Below are 17993 nucleotides of genomic sequence, written 5' to 3'. Positions count from 1 at the left end.
CCTAATATATTTTTGGTATAGGACGAGTACCCAAATCTAAACGTGTGCCAACCATTTTTTTTCAAGTTTGTACCAAATAAATATCTCAACAATTTTTTTTCAATTATTTTTATATTAGGTACACACGACCTAGATTTGACTACATAAAATAGTGTACCAATATTTTTAGATTTGGCTATAATAAGATTTTTTTTTTTTCAACAAGATTCTTTTATATTTATTTTGATTGGGTTACATGACCCAACTATTTTTTTCAACAATCTTTTTTTAATATTTTTATATTTGGTAGATTATTCCTATATTTGGTTCGCCATTGTTTAGATTTGGGTAAGCTAAATTGTACCCAAAGATCTTTTATATTTGGTATGAAATATGAGTGTACCAATATCCCAACTATTTTTCTTCAAAATCATTTATATTTGGTACATGGTCTTCAACCGAATAACACTTTGAAAAAAACTAATACAAAATCTATGATGAATTGAAAATAAAGATCATGATTTCAAAAAAATATAAAGGAAAAATTAGAGAAGAAGAGGAGAAAGAAGATAGAAAGGAAAAGAAAAATGGTAGAAGAAGAGAAGAAATAATAAGATGGAAAGTAACGAGAAACCTGAATATTTAAAAAGATGGCTGGCTTCTTAGACTTTTTGATTTTGTTACACGATCATAAATATTTTGATGTTTTGTTATATTTATGAAAATTAACCTAAATATTTCACTCATTATAAACGGGAAGTTTTGAAGTTAAATTACCTATATCTTCCTTCTAAATTTGTAAATTTATTGGATGTTGGTCGATCTTCAAAATAATTCTAAAATTTCTAACTCGATAGTAGGTAAACTTATATAAAATCCTTAGCAATTAGAATAAGAAACCCTTTTGAGAACAAAAACCTTAATTCCCGATCACTAAAAACCCCAAATCAATTTGATTTCCACTTTAAGATTCAGGTTAAAATACGGATTGTGCTTAAGATCAAATATCTTAGACAAGAACAAAATTCTACCAAGAACAAAAATTCCACACAAAGATAGAATGATCAATCCTACCTGGTGTGTAACTCAAAATAAGAATCGTAAATTCAAGAAGCCCTCTTGCTAAACTGGACAAACAAGCAGAAATGTAGATATGATTCATAGTTTAAATAGCCCCCAATAAAAATCTTAATACATAAAAGGACAACATTACACCTACTTAAAACGTCATGACAAGGAAAAATAAAAATAAAAATATTAAAATTACATCAAAGTAATTATTGAATAAAATCTAATTAATAATTTGATGATTGGTCGGTTTCATATTATAAACTATTAAAATAATACAAGCAATTTTGCCCTTGTTTTTTTGGCTTCCTTTATTAGCAATTTGTCGATACCTCCAACGCATATATATGCATGTAAATGTTAATTAAAAAAAAAAACTAACATTTAAGTCAGGAAATCATACATGAAATGTGTACTTTGTTTTAAATAAATTAAGAGGCAGAAATTAAAATTGAACAAACGAAATTACTTGTTACTTATCTTATTCTAAAAAAAATAGGGTAAGAAAACTTGAATGGATAATATAACCTTAGAAACTACACCATACACATCATACAATCACCACACACATGATATGATGATTGAGTGGACAGTTAACCTTTCAAAACTCAAAAAACTACAAACACATACCCCCAAATTACACGAACAAACACACATAAAACAACCTTAACAAGAAAAACCAAACTCTAAAAAAAACCAATGATCTCATTCTTAAAATCTCTTAGCCACTTCCACCCAAAACACCCTTCAACTTCTTGATAGTAACAGCATCCAAGAATGTTGTTTTTGCGACGATATCAGTTGGCAACTCATTGCCAAACAAGGCGAAATCCAAAATTTGTAGCCCAGGGTTAGGGCTACTGAAGCTGACAAACCCAAGAGCAGTGTTTTTGCCAGAGTTTATTTGAAAGTGCAGCAGTCCTTGAGGGAATACCATAATGTCACCTTTGTTCAATGTTTTGAAGTATACAGTATTCGCCGACGAAACAAACCCGGCACAGATCGTGCCTTCGACCACGAGCAGAATTTCGGATCCGGCAGGGTGAGTGTGCATTGGTATCACTCCGCCTACTGCTATGTCGAGGCGAGCTAGAGAGATTCCAAGGCCATTCACACCCGGGAATTGGGCAGTGAAGGCGGGAGTCACTGCAGCCTTAATGAGGTTTGAAGTGTTACCTGTTAAAAAGAATATGAATAAATGATTAAAAACAGTATTTAGTATATTTATTAGTTAAAATATCTGAACTAAATAGGAGTTTAACATTACATCAATGTGGTCAAAGTTCTTACCTACTTTAGTATCATTTCCCTCTTCTCAATTTGGAATATGCTTTTGAGGTTGGAGTTAGATTAATTTTTCGACTAAACTGACCTCGAATCGACTATAATCGGTTTAGTAAATGTTCAAATTGACTCCAACCATAAAAGAGTACAAATCAACGGTTAGTCGGTCGATCAATCTGTTTAAATCTTTGAAATTTTTAAAATCTTCAATTCAGTCGATTTTTTTTGTTTACCATACTCACCCTTTGCTATTTTCTGTTCGGTATTCTCTTTTGCACAACTATCATATCTAGTACTTTGGAAAGAGATCTTAAAAATACCTTTTGACAAAAGGCATAAAAGCCCTTTTAGCCAATTGCTTTTTCTAGAAATTAGTTGAAAAGTACTTTTTAGGAACTTTTGGATTTGTTACCAAAAGCACTTCTGAATTTTGACTTAAAAATATCTTATATAATAATCACTCTCAAACAATTTTTTTTTTTTTTTTTTTTTTGATGTCGTTGACTAATTGTTCACCATTTGTCAATTCTCAATCTCATGACTAAATAAAAAAAGAAAAAACAAAACAAAAGATTAGAATATGAATAAATGATAAAGTATACATTGCATATAATATTACCTATATTATTCCAAATTATTTAAGTTTGTAGCTTTGATATATAAACATATAGTTTAACATTAATAATTACCAGCAACACCAAGACCCGAATAAACAAAGTCTTTTTCTGTGACAAGGGATGCCTTCTTGCAAGGGAAGCCAGAAGGGGTATCAGGAGACTTGAGGTCGGCGACGCAAAAGTCTTGAACAAGAGCGTCGGAAAGGGAGGCTGCAAGGAAGGAGAAGGCGAAGAAAAGAGGAAGAACCATCATCTTCTTAGCCATAAATATATAATAATAGTAATCTGAGTATGTGTTTAGTTGAAGCAAATTAGGGGTTGGAGAGGGGATTTATATAGAAGCAAGTAAGTAAAGAGAGGGTATGTAAAATTATAAGGATAACAATGGCAATAGGGTATCCCATTCTCATGCAACATTTTGTGTGAAGTTGAAAGGGGTGTGGTTAAGATTTGGACAAAAAATTGAGCTGTGAAGCATGTGAATGCCCTCTGATTTTCCATTGAAAAGACAACAAAAAGTTTCTTTTTGTATGCTGTCAAAATCATTTAAAGGAGGGGAAAAATATCTTACACCCAAAAATATCTCTCTCTTTTTTTACCAATAAAAACTCAAATTTACCTTTCTTGCAATATTCAAGAAATATTTCAGATAAAGTACTCAATTTTTCAGAGAATGTTCAGCTTTCATGATTATAATAATTAAGTCTACAAATTTAATGATTGACTAAAAAAAGGATTGGGATTAGTTAAGGGGAAAGAACATTTTATTTATTCTTTTTTTTTTTTTTATATATATAAAATGTGGTTTTATCCGTAAAAATAATTAGGGATGTGTTTGGAAAAGTTGTTTTTAGAGAGCTAAAAGTGATTACCATAAGAATATCATGCGGTGTAATTTTATATGAATTATTGATGTAATAAAGTTGTTAAAATCAATTTCTTAATTAACATATTCCCTATCGACTTTTAAAAGTAGATTCTTGTAAAATTAACCAACTTCAGTAACAAGCTAATGTGAGTTTAGTTCAATTGTAGTTGACATGACCTTTACTTTTTTCCATCTTAAAAGTGGGAAGTTCGATTCTTTCATCTCCATAATCGTTGTATTGAAAAACAACTTCCTGGTTAATTAGGGTTGATTAGTTATCAATGTCGATTATTTTAGAAGCTATATTTGCTCTCCAAACAAAGTCTTAGTATATTTACCATAAAATATAAGTTTCATTTCAATAGATACTTGGATAAATTAAAGTTATCAAGATTCAAAACCTTATAACTTACTGATAGATTTTAGTGCTGCTCTCATAAATACACGTATTCCTAAATACTTAATAGATATGAATTCGTGGGTTTTATTTACATTATTTGATGCATACATCTAACAACGCAAAACTGTCTCTTCGAATAATTTCGAGAAAACGTAAATGGAGATATCTGTTTAAAGGGTTAAAAATAGTGAATTTTATCCAGCAGAGAGATTGGAAAAAAAGACCCCAAAAGATTTTGGAAAAGAGAAAATCCAAAGTGGGTCCAATTTCATAGTCACATGAGGAAGGTAAGGAAAAGGAGATAGAATTGTGGAAGGGGCGAAAGAAGACATAATAACAGCTAGCTCTCTGTATTTGGCAACACCCAATCATCTCATTTGAATTTGAAGTCATTGCAAAGCTTTGAGTGGAGGAGAAAGGTTCCCTATCTGATTGGTTACTTTGTTTTACTGCCTCCCATTGGATGTGCTTAAATTTGGATGATTTATCTTTTGTCCTCACATCATTAATATTTACTTTCTTTGTTTTTCTTGGGTCTAGCTAGATGGTTCTTACTATCTTTATAAAATATACAGTTAATCTACAGTAGAGTGTATATTTCAGAACGGTTCTAAGGTTTAAATAAAAAGGTTTTCGATACTATCGTATATAGAACATTTTCACACTGCCTCAATTTATTGTGTGTCACGTCAATGTACTTTTATAAATAGGGTGAAGTCTTTGTGTGGTCAGCCGGTGGAGATGGAGAGGATTGATTGACGGTCGAAACGCGTGGAGTTGGAGAGATTGAAGGTTTTCTTGGGGAGATGAAAGGAGGGAAATAAAAAGGTATTTTTACACTTGACATATAAAAATGTTAACTAAAATAGAATATTATAGATTGTATAAGGTTAATTATGAACTCGAACTTAATCCATATTTATGTCTCTACAAGAAGTTTAAGTCTATAAGATAGCCTCGAGACCTTAGTTATTTATTGGATTTAAGATTATAGTATTCTATTTTACTAATAATTCATCAATAACCATTTTATTGAAATATGATTAATTTACAAACTATGAGTTTTAAGACATAAATTCCAAAAAATGTGAGGTTCACAAAAATTTACGAAGGCAAACCTATAATGTGAACAAGAGAGAATATGATACTTTTGTAGATATGAGTAAAGAATTGGTCGGATTAATTTGACTCAAGAATAATAGTGAAGCCAGAGAAATATCATGCATCTTGCGGGGATATGCATTTATAATATTATCCCCGATTCACAATCTTTATAAGATACACGATTTACTCTTTCCATTAGTCAAGTAGGTATGAAATGATACATCGTACGTGCTTGTGTGATAGACTTGATCTAATCTACTTCGAAAGTTTTACTTGTCTATTGCGGTGGTGATGATTGACATTGGTTTTTCTCCGTTAGGATATATTGACGATTGTTCATACCTCTTAAGGAGTAATATTTAGGTGCAACTCGATTTCTGTATGTCTCGACCTTCAACCACAAAGGGAAAGAAATTAAGGAAAAATATATGTATATGTATAAAAGAAAAGTTTCCCATGTGTGTGTTACAACTTGTAATATTAAACACTTGAGTGAGCTATATGAAATGAATACAACCTGAGATGCACTCAAATATTTTTCATCTTTGAGTGCATTTATAATATTATTCAAAATATATATACACTTTGTTATTAATTAACTGAATTGATAGAACTAAAACCCGCATGCCTACAATGGAAAATATTAAAAATGTCAACAACGTGCGTAATATATTTGGTATAGGATAGTTTAGATACGATTTGGCTATTGTTTGGTATACGATCATTTAGATTTGGATAAATCTAAACGATTTATTTTTTCAACATTCTCGGTACACGATCGTTTAGATTTAGTTACACTATCAATTAGATTTAAATGTTTAGATTTGATCGTTTATCGTTTAAATATGGGTAAAACGATTTTTTTAAGATTTTTTTGTTAAATGATCATTTAGATTTGTTTACACGGTTTATTTTTTTAAGATTCTTTGGTACACGATCGTTTAGATTTGGCTAAACGATTTTGTAAAGATTCTTTTGTTGTTACATGATCGTTTATTTTTTTTATACACCATCGTTGCTACCCAAACCTAAACGACGCTTTTTTCAAGTCTTTTATATTTAGTACACAATCTTGAACAACCAAATAACAGTTTAAAAAAAACAGTAAAAGGAAAAGATGAAAGACTATAGAAAGAAGAAAAAAATCAAATCGCAAATGAAGAAGGAAAGAAAGATGATAAAAGAAAAGGACAAACCTGAAGTATTTTTAAAATGTTTAACTTCGAACTTTGTTACACGAGCCGTCAATGTTTAATTGGTTTGTTATATTTATGAAGATTTTCCTTATGTTTATATGCATAAAAGGACATAAGTGACCAAGAAACAAAATAACATGTTTTAAAAAAATCAGAATTACTATCCAATGGAATACAAACAATTTTTTTTTAAATTTTTTTAGAAATTCTAATAGTTAAAATCATTCCCATTTTCATACAAAAATATCCCAATTTTGTTGAAAACACTTATCCTTTTTCTTACGATAATCCTTAAAATTTTGATCTCATCCTCTATTTATATTACTGTTTAAACGAGCTTAGTCATCTTTAAACTCTTGGTAAATTGCTATCTCCGGCTTTTTAATGGTACACTTGTAGATTTAACTTAATCATTAACTTAAACATTACACGTGGTCCATTAAGTAAATTTAGGAAATTTCTGAGAAGTTTCCTTAATTCTTCTCGCCAAGTTCCATTTCGCAAACAACTCTAATCGCCTAACCTTTCAAAAGTCTTGTCGAATAACCTTTGTCGCAGAGTAACCAACCTCTTAGATCACCCCAGAATGCGTGTTCCAGAATACTTAGTCAAATTTTTACTTCTTATCACTACAAGAAATCGGACTTTTCCCGACGCCAAAAAAGACGTCGCCATAAAAGACATCGGAAATAAGAGGTTCTCCCGACGCATAAAGTAAGACGTCGGGAGAAAAAGCTATTCTCGACGCACAAAGTAAGACGTCGGGAATAAGAGGTTTTTCCGACGCACAATTCATGCATCGGGTACAAGACGTCGGGAAATAAGGGGTTTTCCCGACGCCGTAAGTGTGTGTCGGGAAAGGCAAGTAGGGCGTCGGGAAAGGCCTAGGTTTTCCCGACGCCATAAGTGTGTGTCGGGAAAGGCAAGTAGTGCGTCGGAAAAGGCCTCGGTTTTCCCGACACCATAAGGAGTGCGTCGGGAAAAGCCTCACGTGGGAAATAAGGGGTATTCCCAAGGCCTAGGTTTTCCCGACGCACACTTACGGCGTCGGGAGATCCCCTACTTATTTATTTTGTTTCTGTTTTACACAGAACTGAAAACGAAAGGGAAAGGGTTCGGAGAAGAGAGAAACCGTCGCTGTTCGTAGCTCGCCGTCGTCCCTTCCATCTTCATTGCCGTCCGTCGTCGCCGTCCATCGTCGCGACTGCAACTTCAGCTTCAGCCTTCCTCCGTCCGTAGCTCGCCGCCAACCTTCTCTTTTCTATCTTTCAAGTTCTTCTCTCTCTATTCTCACTTTTTCAGGATCCCGTTTGTCACCCTGTAGCTAAATCAGTCAATGACTTTCAAAACAAATATATCTTAAATGAATATTTTTTTTATTGAAACAACTTTCATTGAATGAATATGTGTGCGTCTGTGCATCATAGGGTTGGCCTAACATTGGACAAACATGAAAAATCTCAAGTTTAACGAACCTTTTCAAGTGCTTTTCTCGAGCTTTCAGTATAGTGTCGACAAAATGGTTCCTTAACAAGCTGCACGGTAAAACCTATCGGGGGAGGCTTTCCCGACGCAGTACATGGCATCGGAAAAGAAAACGAGGCTTTTCCGACGTCGTGGTTTGCATTGAGAAAGACGGCGTCGGGAGAGGCTTTCCCGACGCGTGACAACACGCGTCGGGAAAGCCTATCCCGACTTACTTTCCCCGACGTTTGTTCCGACGCCAAGGACTGCGTCGAGAGATCCTTTCCCGACATATTTTTCACTTCCCCCGACGTTTTTCGACGTCGGAAAAATCTCGATTTCTTGTAGTGTATCTTAACTACGGATCTTACAGAACGAACTAAAGTCGGTCGGTCAGAGGGAAGGGACAATGTTTTATTGTAAAAAAAATCGACTAAATTAAATGTAAGTTAGTTTTGTTTGAAAGGGCGAGACTCGACCTACCAACCGAACTCTTTTATTTCTTTAATGTTTATTCTCTCTATATATAAGTAAATTTATTTTTAGGGTGAAGTGAATTTGCAATTAATTTTATTAATTTTTATTTATTTACTTTTTGAAAATTTTCGATTTATTAATCTTGTTAAATTCATTTAATATATTTAAAAAATATGTCACATATTATTTATTTACTACCAAAATTGGGAATGATTTTATTTTGGTAGTATACTTACAATCTAATTTGTATGTTTTTATTGATTAACTAGCAAAAAGTGGGAGAGGGAGGAAAAAAAATAGAAAACCAACCAAAACTATTGAAAACTTGATCAATCGATTTTGATGGGAATGTCGGGTCTGGGTTGGTTTGGCCATTTCCATACCACTTATGGTCGGTCAGAGTCGGTTTGATCGGAAAATCGACTGCTAACCATCGTTGATCACCTCTAATCATTAATTAAGAATCGGTTCTACAAGTTATATTTGTGCCTCGAGATCAAATCCTTTCTCCCCATTAATTTTCAGGATATCTTTCTATTTTGTCCTAGATTTTCGTTAATTTCTTTGTAATCAAAGATCACGAGTCTCCCTCAACTATCTCCTCATCTTTTGAGTCTTTAGTTATATTAAATGAAAATTTTGAGAAAGAAAGTTTTATATTATTATTTTATTCCAAGTTGGCATTCCTACATTGCTGTAGCAACTGATGTGAATTAATATCGTGAACCGCTCAAAACTGTTGAACACAGTTACACTTTTGGCTGACATAAAAGGACTAACGGGTGGACATCTTTTGTGATAAATTAATTGACTGTTGCAAGCTCCCTCATCTACTATACAAATACCATCCCACCTCTCATTTTAAACACAATAACAAAAATTCTCTCCACCTCTCAATCTCTACTATCTCTCGGCTCTAATCTCTACTACCTCTCTCAACTTCCATTCTTTTTTTCTCCCATTATATTAGTCTTTAGTTCGTTTTAGAATACAAGTATCTATTGAGTGGGATTCCAGTATTGTTCCAAGTGTAGTTCATATCCACGAGATTAGAGGTTGTTTTATCCTAGAGACGATGGGACATGTGAAATCTATTAATTGCATTAGAATAGAGTCGCGAAACATCTTAAAAAGAGTGAGATCCACGACTCGGCCTATTATTAACATACTTTTATGTTGCAGGCTTTCTTCCTACTAAGCGTACCTCCATTGAAGTGCCACAACAAGTTGATTCTTGGGTGATGGAGCGGAAAAGATATTTTTAGGCCAAATCAATGACCATTACTAAGATATATTAATTATCTTCTAATTGTCCCCATCGCTTAGTCTTTAGTGATGCGCTTAGCGTCGACCTCCACTCCTCGGTGCAATCTACACCATCGATTTTAGTCCACCACACTACTCTTGCTAGGTTTGCTAGATGCAACATAACGTCGCTTTGGTTGTTCAACTATGAAGTACAAATATTCCACGGTGCAAATAATTATTATCAAATACATATTTGATATTAATATATATGTTCATAAGGTGACGAATACATGAAATGAAGTATCTAACTTTAAAAAAAAATCAAATACATGTATTATCCCTTCCACATATGTAAAGGGATATGCCAATCAATTTTTTTTATATCTATTTGGGATGAATCACATGGTACGTTCACTTAATTTCATAAAAATATTATAATTAGTTACTAGCGAACCAAATGAAAAATAAATATTTAAACAAATTAAAAAATTAAAAGAAATGTACCCTAAAATCATTGTTCTTCTTCGTGTAAAGTTATTCATCAACATCCTTCTCTAAACTCAACTTCCTTTATCGTTGAAGGATTAAATTGATTTATTCTATTAATTTGACATATATATTTGTATCTTGTTTTTCATGAATTAACTAATCGTATTAGATCGTATCTATATCGTGAATCTATATCTCAATCGAAAAGTTTTTCCTTTTTGGATCAGACATACATGGGACATGGGACATGGGACATGGATGCCTGAACACACATTAATTTGAAAATTGAAATGAACTAATAATCTATCTCCCCTAGAACATCTTATGTCCATTTTAATTTAGGATTTGAGCATAACTCACTATTCTTTACCTAAACCTTGCTATTTTCTTGATTTTGTTTCTATTTTTATTTTATGTCTAAGTATAGCCTTGGATTCCAAATTACACCCAACTTAAATTTTCTTTGACAATAAAAGGTAGATATAATAAAATAAGAAAAGTGAATCCAAATTGAGTATTTAAAATTATTATTTAAATATTTTTGTTATAATTTATGACACCTTCAAACTAAATGAAATATTATTTGTAAATATTCAACTAAAAAGGAAGTATTGTTGATTAATTCTTGTAAGGATCTTTTAAAAAATACAGCAAAGCGACCAAATATTTATTATATTGAACAATTCATTTAGATTTGATCGTTTAGATTTCTTTAGCCAAATATGAATGATTTTTCTTTTAAGATTTAGTACATGATCGTTTAGATCTAGCTAAACGATTTTTTTCAAGATTCTTTTGATGCACGATCCTTTAGATTTGTTTATATCGTTTATTTTTTCAAAATTCTTTGGTATAAGATTGTTTAGATTTGACTAAACGATTTTTTTAAAGATTATTTTGGTGATCGTTTAGATTTGACTATCACAATCTAAACAATTTTTCTAAGATTCTTTGTACACAATTGTTTAAATTTGACTACTTTTTGTACACGATCCTTTAGATTTGGCTACGACGTTTTTTTTCAAGTCTTTTATATTTATTACAGGATCTTAAACAATCAAATAATATTTTGAAAAAAATAGATCTTTTATATTTATATTTGATACATGATCATGAATCAAATAATGAAAAAAAAACATCAAATATTTAAAAAATGGCTAACTTCTTGTGATTTGTTACAAGCTGTAAATATTTTACCTTATATTTATGAAAATTTTCCTTGTTTTTATATACATAAAACGACATAAGTGACTAAGAAACAAAATTCAATGTTCTAAATAAATCAAAATTACTTTCCAATGGAATACAAACAATTTTCTTTTAAAAAAAATCTAATAGTTAAAATCATTCCCATTTTCATACAAAAATACTCCAATTTTGTAGAAAACATATATGCTTATTATATTGTTATTATCGAGGGGAGAAAATTGACGGGGTGCTAACAATTAGTTAAAGATATTGTTAAATGATGAAAAGAAATTAAAAAAAAAAATCAATTTAAACTCGAATTTCTTAATGGTATCTATTTAAATCTTAAACTAATAATTGTATATAACCTCAAATTAATATTTATATCAAATTGGTTCCTAAGCTTTTATATTTGTATCGATCCAAATCTTTAACATTTATAATTGTATCCACTAAAACCCTCCAATAAAAAATAGAAAGAAAAAACTCTAAATTGATACAATTGTAAGTATATAGATATTAAATGATATGACGGAAAAGTTAATAGTTCAAATTGATATTTGCTAAAAAAGAAATAAATTATTATTATTATTATTATTTTGCAGTAAATTCACCTCATTCATAATATGCATGCAACAAACGAAAATGGTAGTTATCTAAATTTTTTGCCCAGAAAGTTTACAAATAAACATGCCTCCATAATCTCTTATATACAAAAATTGAACTTTCAATCAATCATCACATCAGAAAAAAAATGGCAAAGCATAATTCCCATGTGATTGCTCTATTGTTCATGGTAGACATGTCATCCATTGTCCTCGGAGCATACAACGTTCTTCTTGGTGCATATTATGGACTTGAGAGTAACAACCTCCCAACACCATGGAAGGTGATGCAACTCTGTGAAAAATACAACATTCGTCGCATTCGGATTGATGAACCAAATCTCGATGTTATCGAATCGTTTCGTGGCACGAATATCGAAGTCTCTTTTGGCGTATCGAACGGGTTGATAACAAACATGGCGACCAATCACACGGCAGTGGAGGAGTGGTTTGCCAACTACATTGCACCATTCATCGACGATTTAACCATCAACTACATCGTTGTTGGTGACAAGGCCGTACCTGGACTAGACGACAGCATATTGCCTGTCATGAAATCCCTTCAAGATCTCCTCAATCGTCGTTTCCTCGGACAAGTGAAAATCACCACGTTGGTTGGATTATCCGCTTTGGGGGTTAAAGCCCCTCCCTCTAGTGGCGCTTTTGACCCAAACGTTTTTGAGAACATGAGAGGAATCCTTCAGTTCTTATGGGGACAAGGGTCGCCTTTGATGCTTAGTTTAAATCCCTATGAAGCATATGCTTATAATAATATAAGTTTGGGTTATGCAACATTCACTCCCCAATTAGAACAAAATCCCCCAATACGAATTGATGGGAACTTAAGTTATAACAATCTGTTTGATGAAGTGGTGGATGCTTTCTATGCCGCAATCGATAAGGCAAGTGTCGGACATGTCGCCATTGCAATTGGGGAAACAGGGTGGCCGACCAACGGTGGGAATGATGGTGCAAGCCCAAAGCTTGCAGCTACATACAATATAAACTTTAAGAATCATATTAGCTCTGGGAAGGGGACACCAATGAAGCCAAATATTTATATTGAAGGATTCATCAAAAGTTTATTCAACGAGAATGAAAAACCTGAAGGGGAGTCACGATTTTATGGTATGTTCAATGTTGATTCCACACCTATTTATTCGCCTGTGTTTTAATATAAATTCCACACCTATTTATCGAGATTTGTATTTGGAGAAAATAAAAACGTATTGGTTCGGAACGGTTCTTTATTCAAAAGCTCAATCAAAACCAAACCAAACAAATTTATATTTATGTAAATGACATTTTTTTTCAAATTTATATTTAGTACTCGATTTTGAACGAAGAAAAAGAAAAAATGACTAACTTTATTGCATTTGTTCCACATACATAAATATTTTAGTCTTATTATATTTATGAAAAATTTTCCAATAGTTAAAATCATTCCCATTTTCATACAAAAATATCCCAATTTTGTTGAAAACATATATGCTCGTAGTTCTTGTTGTCATTATTGTAGGGGAGAAAAATTATGGGGTGTTAGGAATTAGTTAAAGACATTGTTAAATGAGGAAAAGAAATTAAAAAAAAATACCAATTTAAACTTAATTTTTTAAAATTGAATTTATTTAAATTTTAAACTAATAATTGTATAACCTCAAATTAATATTTATATCAAATTAGTTCATAAGCTTTCATATTTGTATCGATCTAAATCTTTAACTTTTATAATTGTATCCAATTAACCCTCCATTGTAATAGAGGAGAAGCGGAAAAATAGAAAGAAAAAATTCTAAAATTAATACAATTATTAGTATATGGATTTTAAATTAATATGATCGGGTAAAAGTTAATGGTTCAAATTGATATTTGCTAAAAAAAAAGAAACCAATTATTTTTGTTTTGCAGTAAATTCACCTCTCATTTATGATATACATGCAACAAACTAAAATGGTAATTATCTAAATTTTTTTCCCAGCAAGTTTACAAACAGACATGCCTTCTTAATCTCTTGTATATAGAAATTGGGCTTTCAATCAATCATCACATTGAAAAAAAAAAATGGCAAAGCATAATTCCCATGTGATTGCCCTATTGTATTTCATGGTAGCCATGTCATCCATTGTCGTCCGAGCATACGACGTTCTTCTTGGTGCATACTATGGAACTGAGGGTAACAACCTCCCACCACCAGAGAAGGTGGTGCAACTCTGTCAAAAATACAACATTCGTCGCATTCGGTTCAGTGAACCAAATTTCGATATTATCGATGCGTTTCGTGGCAAAGATATCGAACTCTCTTTTAGCGTAACGGGCGAGTTGATAACAAACATGGCGACCAATCACACGGCGGTGGAGGAGTGGTTTGTCAACTACGTCGCACCATTTATCGGCGATTTCACCATCAACTACATCATTGTTGGTGACAAGGCCATACCTGGACTAGACGACAACATATTGCCTGTCATGAAATCCCTTCAAGTTCTCCTCAATGGTCGTTACCTCGGACAAGTGAAAATCACCACATTGGTTGGCTTAGCCGCTTTGGGGGTCCAAACCCCTCCATCTAGTGGCACTTTTGACCCAAACGTTTTAGAGAACATGAGAGGAATCCTTCAGTTCTTACATGGACAAGGGTCGCCTTTGATGCTTAGCTTATATCCCTATCAAGAATATGCTTATACGGGGAACAGTAATAATATAAGTTTGGGTTATGCAAACTTCAATTCCCAATTAGAAAAAAACCCCCCGATACGAACTTATGGGGACTTAAGTTATAACAACCTCTTTGATGAAATGGTGGATACTTTCTATGCAGCAATCGATAAGGCAAATGTCGGAGATGTCCCCATTGTAATTGGGGAAACTGGTTGGCCGACCAATGGGAATTATGGTGGAAGCCCAAGCCTTGCAGCTACATACAATAGAAATTTTAAGAATCATATTTCCTCCGGGAAGGGGACACCAATGAAGCCAAATATTTATATTGAAGGATTCATCAGAAGTTTATTCAACGAGAATGAAAAGCCTGAAGGTGAGTCACGATTTTATGGCATGTTCAATGTTGATTCCACACCTATTTATTCACCTGTGTTTTAATATAAAATTGAACATAGATTTGTATTTGGAGATCAAAACCAATTCAGAACTGTTCTTTATTGAAAAACTCAATCAAAAACCCAAAATTTGGATGAAAATGATAAAATGTCAAATATCGATAACCAAACCGAAAATTCAAACATAAAGGACCGATTTTTAATTTTAGTATTATTTTTTAAGATTTGAAGCATTACTTATACTCATTGGGTGTTGTATATCAACTTCACGTAAGGTTAGTATAATTGGTGACCAATATATGTTAGTTTGTGTATCTAATAATCTTTTGGGAGATGAGAATATCGTCCGAGTGTATGTGCTTGTTGAGAAGCAGATGTTGAAAAATGTAGAGTTTTTGAGATGAAACCAAAGCTATTAAAGTTCAGATGGTTATTGTGTCAAAATTACCAAGGTACGTGTGTATGCATGTATATATGTATATATAGGGATAAGTATTAATCGAGTGGGGGTCGATTTCCATGAAAATCAACATCAAGATCGACCTTATTGAGGTAAAAAGTTCAAAACTAACATTAAATAAGTAAGTCTGGTTCTACTTTTTTTTTCTTTTTCTCATTTTTCTCAACTTATTTAATGTTTTACTTGACTTAAAAGGAGGTTCGATTTTTTTTCTTTTTTTAGGAGAATTATAAAAAATTTAATAGCAAAATAGAGAAACTATTTACTTTATGATGAAATAATAAGATTTTATTCTTTAGTAGTCTTTTTTTTTCCTAGAATGTAAATAGTTTATATTTTTTTATTATTTTTGAAAACCCTCATTTCCTTTATGTATTTAGATATTTTATAATAAAAATATTAATATATAATATAATAATTTATTGTAAATGATCAAAACCATGATATTTGGGAAGCTTTGTTGCCATCAGTAATTAGGGGTGAGCATAGTAGGCCAAAAAGTCGAAATGACTAGTCGAATCGAGGTCAGTCAATTAGACAAAGGGACAGTGTCGATCGATTTTGATTTTATTGTAAAAAAATTGACTAAATGTTGGTCGGTTTGGTTCAGAAGGGAAAGACCCCAACCGACCGACCGAACCCTTTTTTTCTAATGTTTATTCAAAATATATAAATATACATAGATAATTTTATTTGTATGGTGAAGCGAATTTGCGATTAATTTTATTGTTTTTTTATTTATTTACTTTTTAGAAATTTTCAATTTATTAGTCTTGTTAAAATCTACCAAAATCTAATAGGAATGATTTTATTTCGGTAGTATATAGTCTAATTTTTTATGTTTTTATTAATTAACTAGCAAAAAGTTGGAGAAAAAAACAAAAAGCCGACCAAGATCGAAATCTCTGTCGGTCGGTTTTGTTGTTAATGGTAGACGAGATCAGTTTGGCCATTCCCATTCCGATTATTGGTCACCCCTAATCAGTAATTGAGGTTCTACAAGGTTATATATTAGTGTCTACACATCAAATCCTTCCTCTCTTGACATATTTTCTATTTTATTTTAGATTTTCATTAATTTCTTAGTGCCTCGAGATCAAATCCTTTCCTTCTTGATATATTAGTGCCTCGAGATCAAATCGTTGTATTAGATCTATTTATACCATGTATCAATATCTCGATCGATGAGCTCTTCTTTTAGCATGATCATGTAAACAATGGGCAACAGTTGTAGTGGACATATATTGCTTTGGGTTGGGCATGCATGGGACACGAATGCTAACACATTAAATGAACTAATAATCTATCTCCCAAAGGCACATTTTATGTCCATTTTAATTTAGGATTTGAGCGTAGCTTACTATTCTTTACCTAAAAACCTTCCTATTTTCTTGATTTTGTTTCTATTTTTATTTTATGTCTAAGTATATTAGCCTTTCGATTCCAAATTACACCCAACTTGAATTTTTTTTCTTTTTTTTTTTAACAACAAAAGGTAGATAATAAAATAAGAATGTTTATAGGTACCATTGTATAAGATAAAATTTTAGAAACAAAAATTAAATCAAATAGTTAGTCCAAAGTATTTAAAATTACCATTAAAATTATGATTTAAATATTTTTGTTATAATTTATGACACCTTTCAAGTTAAATGAAATATTATTTGTACATGTAAAGTTCGAACTCTAACTGATACATTGGGTGGCAAAAATCGAACTTCTCATTTTAAAATTAAAATATTACGTTTGTCCTTCCAATTTGTACCTTATTCAAATTATATATTTTGAAAAAAAGTTTTTTCAAAAATATAATAAAGCGGCAAAGTATTTAAACTGTGAATAATTTCGAAAACGGAAAAAGTTCAAAGTTCCATCGTATAAAATACTAAAATTCAACCACGTCGTCAACAACACGTTTAACATATTTGTAATCGTTTAATTTTGTTACACGATCGTTTAATTTGGTTACGTTTAAATTTAGTTACACGTCGTTAAACGATTTTTTTCTTCAAAATTTGGTATACAATTTTTTAATTCTTTTGGTACAGAATCGTTTAGATTTCTACGCTACGATCGTTTACTTTTTTTTACACGATCATTTACATTATCGTTTACATTTCGTTACTCCAATCTAAATGATTTTTTTTCAAGATTCTTTAGATCTTTTATTTTTTTTATTCGATCGTTTACTTTTTTTTTACACGATGTTTACATTTGGCTAGCTACTCCGATTTAAATGATTTTTTTCAAGATTCTTTATATACGATTTCTTTTACGCAATCGTTTACTTTTTTTTTACATAATCGATTACATTTGGCTACTCTAATCTTTTAGATTTTGCTATTTTTTGTATAGGGTCGTTTAGATTTGGAAAGAAATCACATAAAAAAAAGAAAAGAAGAAATACGATGCAACAATTTTGTCATTCACATAGTTTTGATGTTTATGACTATTTTCACATTCAACAAATAGAATTTTCGTTTACTTAAC

At 31.7% G+C, this 17993-nt stretch overlaps 3 protein-coding genes across 3 annotated transcripts; 2 read left to right on the top strand and 1 right to left on the bottom strand.

The window, feature by feature from the left end:
* Positions 1 to 1498: 1498 nt before the first annotated feature.
* Positions 1499 to 3323, bottom strand: LOC103492364 (auxin-binding protein ABP19a-like). The gene is made up of 2 exons (XM_008452695.3): positions 3021 to 3323; positions 1499 to 2223 (listed from the first exon to the last, which is right to left on the bottom strand). The coding sequence occupies exons 1-2, from the start codon at positions 3211 to 3213 to the stop codon at positions 1769 to 1771; spliced, it is 648 nt and encodes a 215-aa protein (XP_008450917.1). The 5' UTR covers positions 3214 to 3323; the 3' UTR covers positions 1499 to 1768.
* An 8813-nt stretch (positions 3324 to 12136) lies between these two features.
* LOC127148157 (probable glucan endo-1,3-beta-glucosidase BG4) lies at positions 12137 to 13162 on the top strand. The gene has a single exon (XM_051081177.1). The coding sequence runs from the start codon at positions 12137 to 12139 to the stop codon at positions 13160 to 13162; it is 1026 nt and encodes a 341-aa protein (XP_050937134.1).
* Positions 13163 to 13948: 786 nt separating this feature from the next.
* Positions 13949 to 16809, top strand: LOC127148187 (probable glucan endo-1,3-beta-glucosidase BG4). Its single transcript, XM_051081363.1, has 2 exons — positions 13949 to 15021; positions 16363 to 16809. The coding sequence occupies exons 1-2, from the start codon at positions 14049 to 14051 to the stop codon at positions 16482 to 16484; spliced, it is 1095 nt and encodes a 364-aa protein (XP_050937320.1). The 5' UTR covers positions 13949 to 14048; the 3' UTR covers positions 16485 to 16809.
* Positions 16810 to 17993: the final 1184 nt, after the last annotated feature.

This window comes from Cucumis melo, chromosome 2 (assembly GCF_025177605.1).
Source record: "Cucumis melo cultivar AY chromosome 2, USDA_Cmelo_AY_1.0, whole genome shotgun sequence".
In the NCBI taxonomy this organism is placed as follows: Eukaryota; Viridiplantae; Streptophyta; class Magnoliopsida; order Cucurbitales; family Cucurbitaceae; genus Cucumis; species Cucumis melo.
This window is presented reverse-complemented; position numbering and strand designations above follow the sequence as displayed.

Excerpts from the sequence above, each read along its gene's own strand:
- LOC103492364 (XM_008452695.3), bottom strand. The coding sequence starts at position 3,213 with ATGGCTAAGAAGATGATGGTTCTTCCTCTTTTCTTCGCCTTCTCCTTC. Across the intron at positions 2,224-3,020 it reads TTCGGGTCTTGGTGTTGCTG|GTAACACTTCAAACCTCATT; the intron begins GTAATTATTAAT and ends TCTTTTTAACAG.
- LOC127148187 (XM_051081363.1), top strand. The coding sequence starts at position 14,049 with ATGGCAAAGCATAATTCCCATGTGATTGCCCTATTGTATTTCATGGTA. Across the intron at positions 15,022-16,362 it reads CGAGAATGAAAAGCCTGAAG|CAAAAAGTTGGAGAAAAAAA; the intron begins GTGAGTCACGAT and ends TTAATTAACTAG.
- LOC127148157 (XM_051081177.1), top strand. The coding sequence starts at position 12,137 with ATGGCAAAGCATAATTCCCATGTGATTGCTCTATTGTTCATGGTAGAC.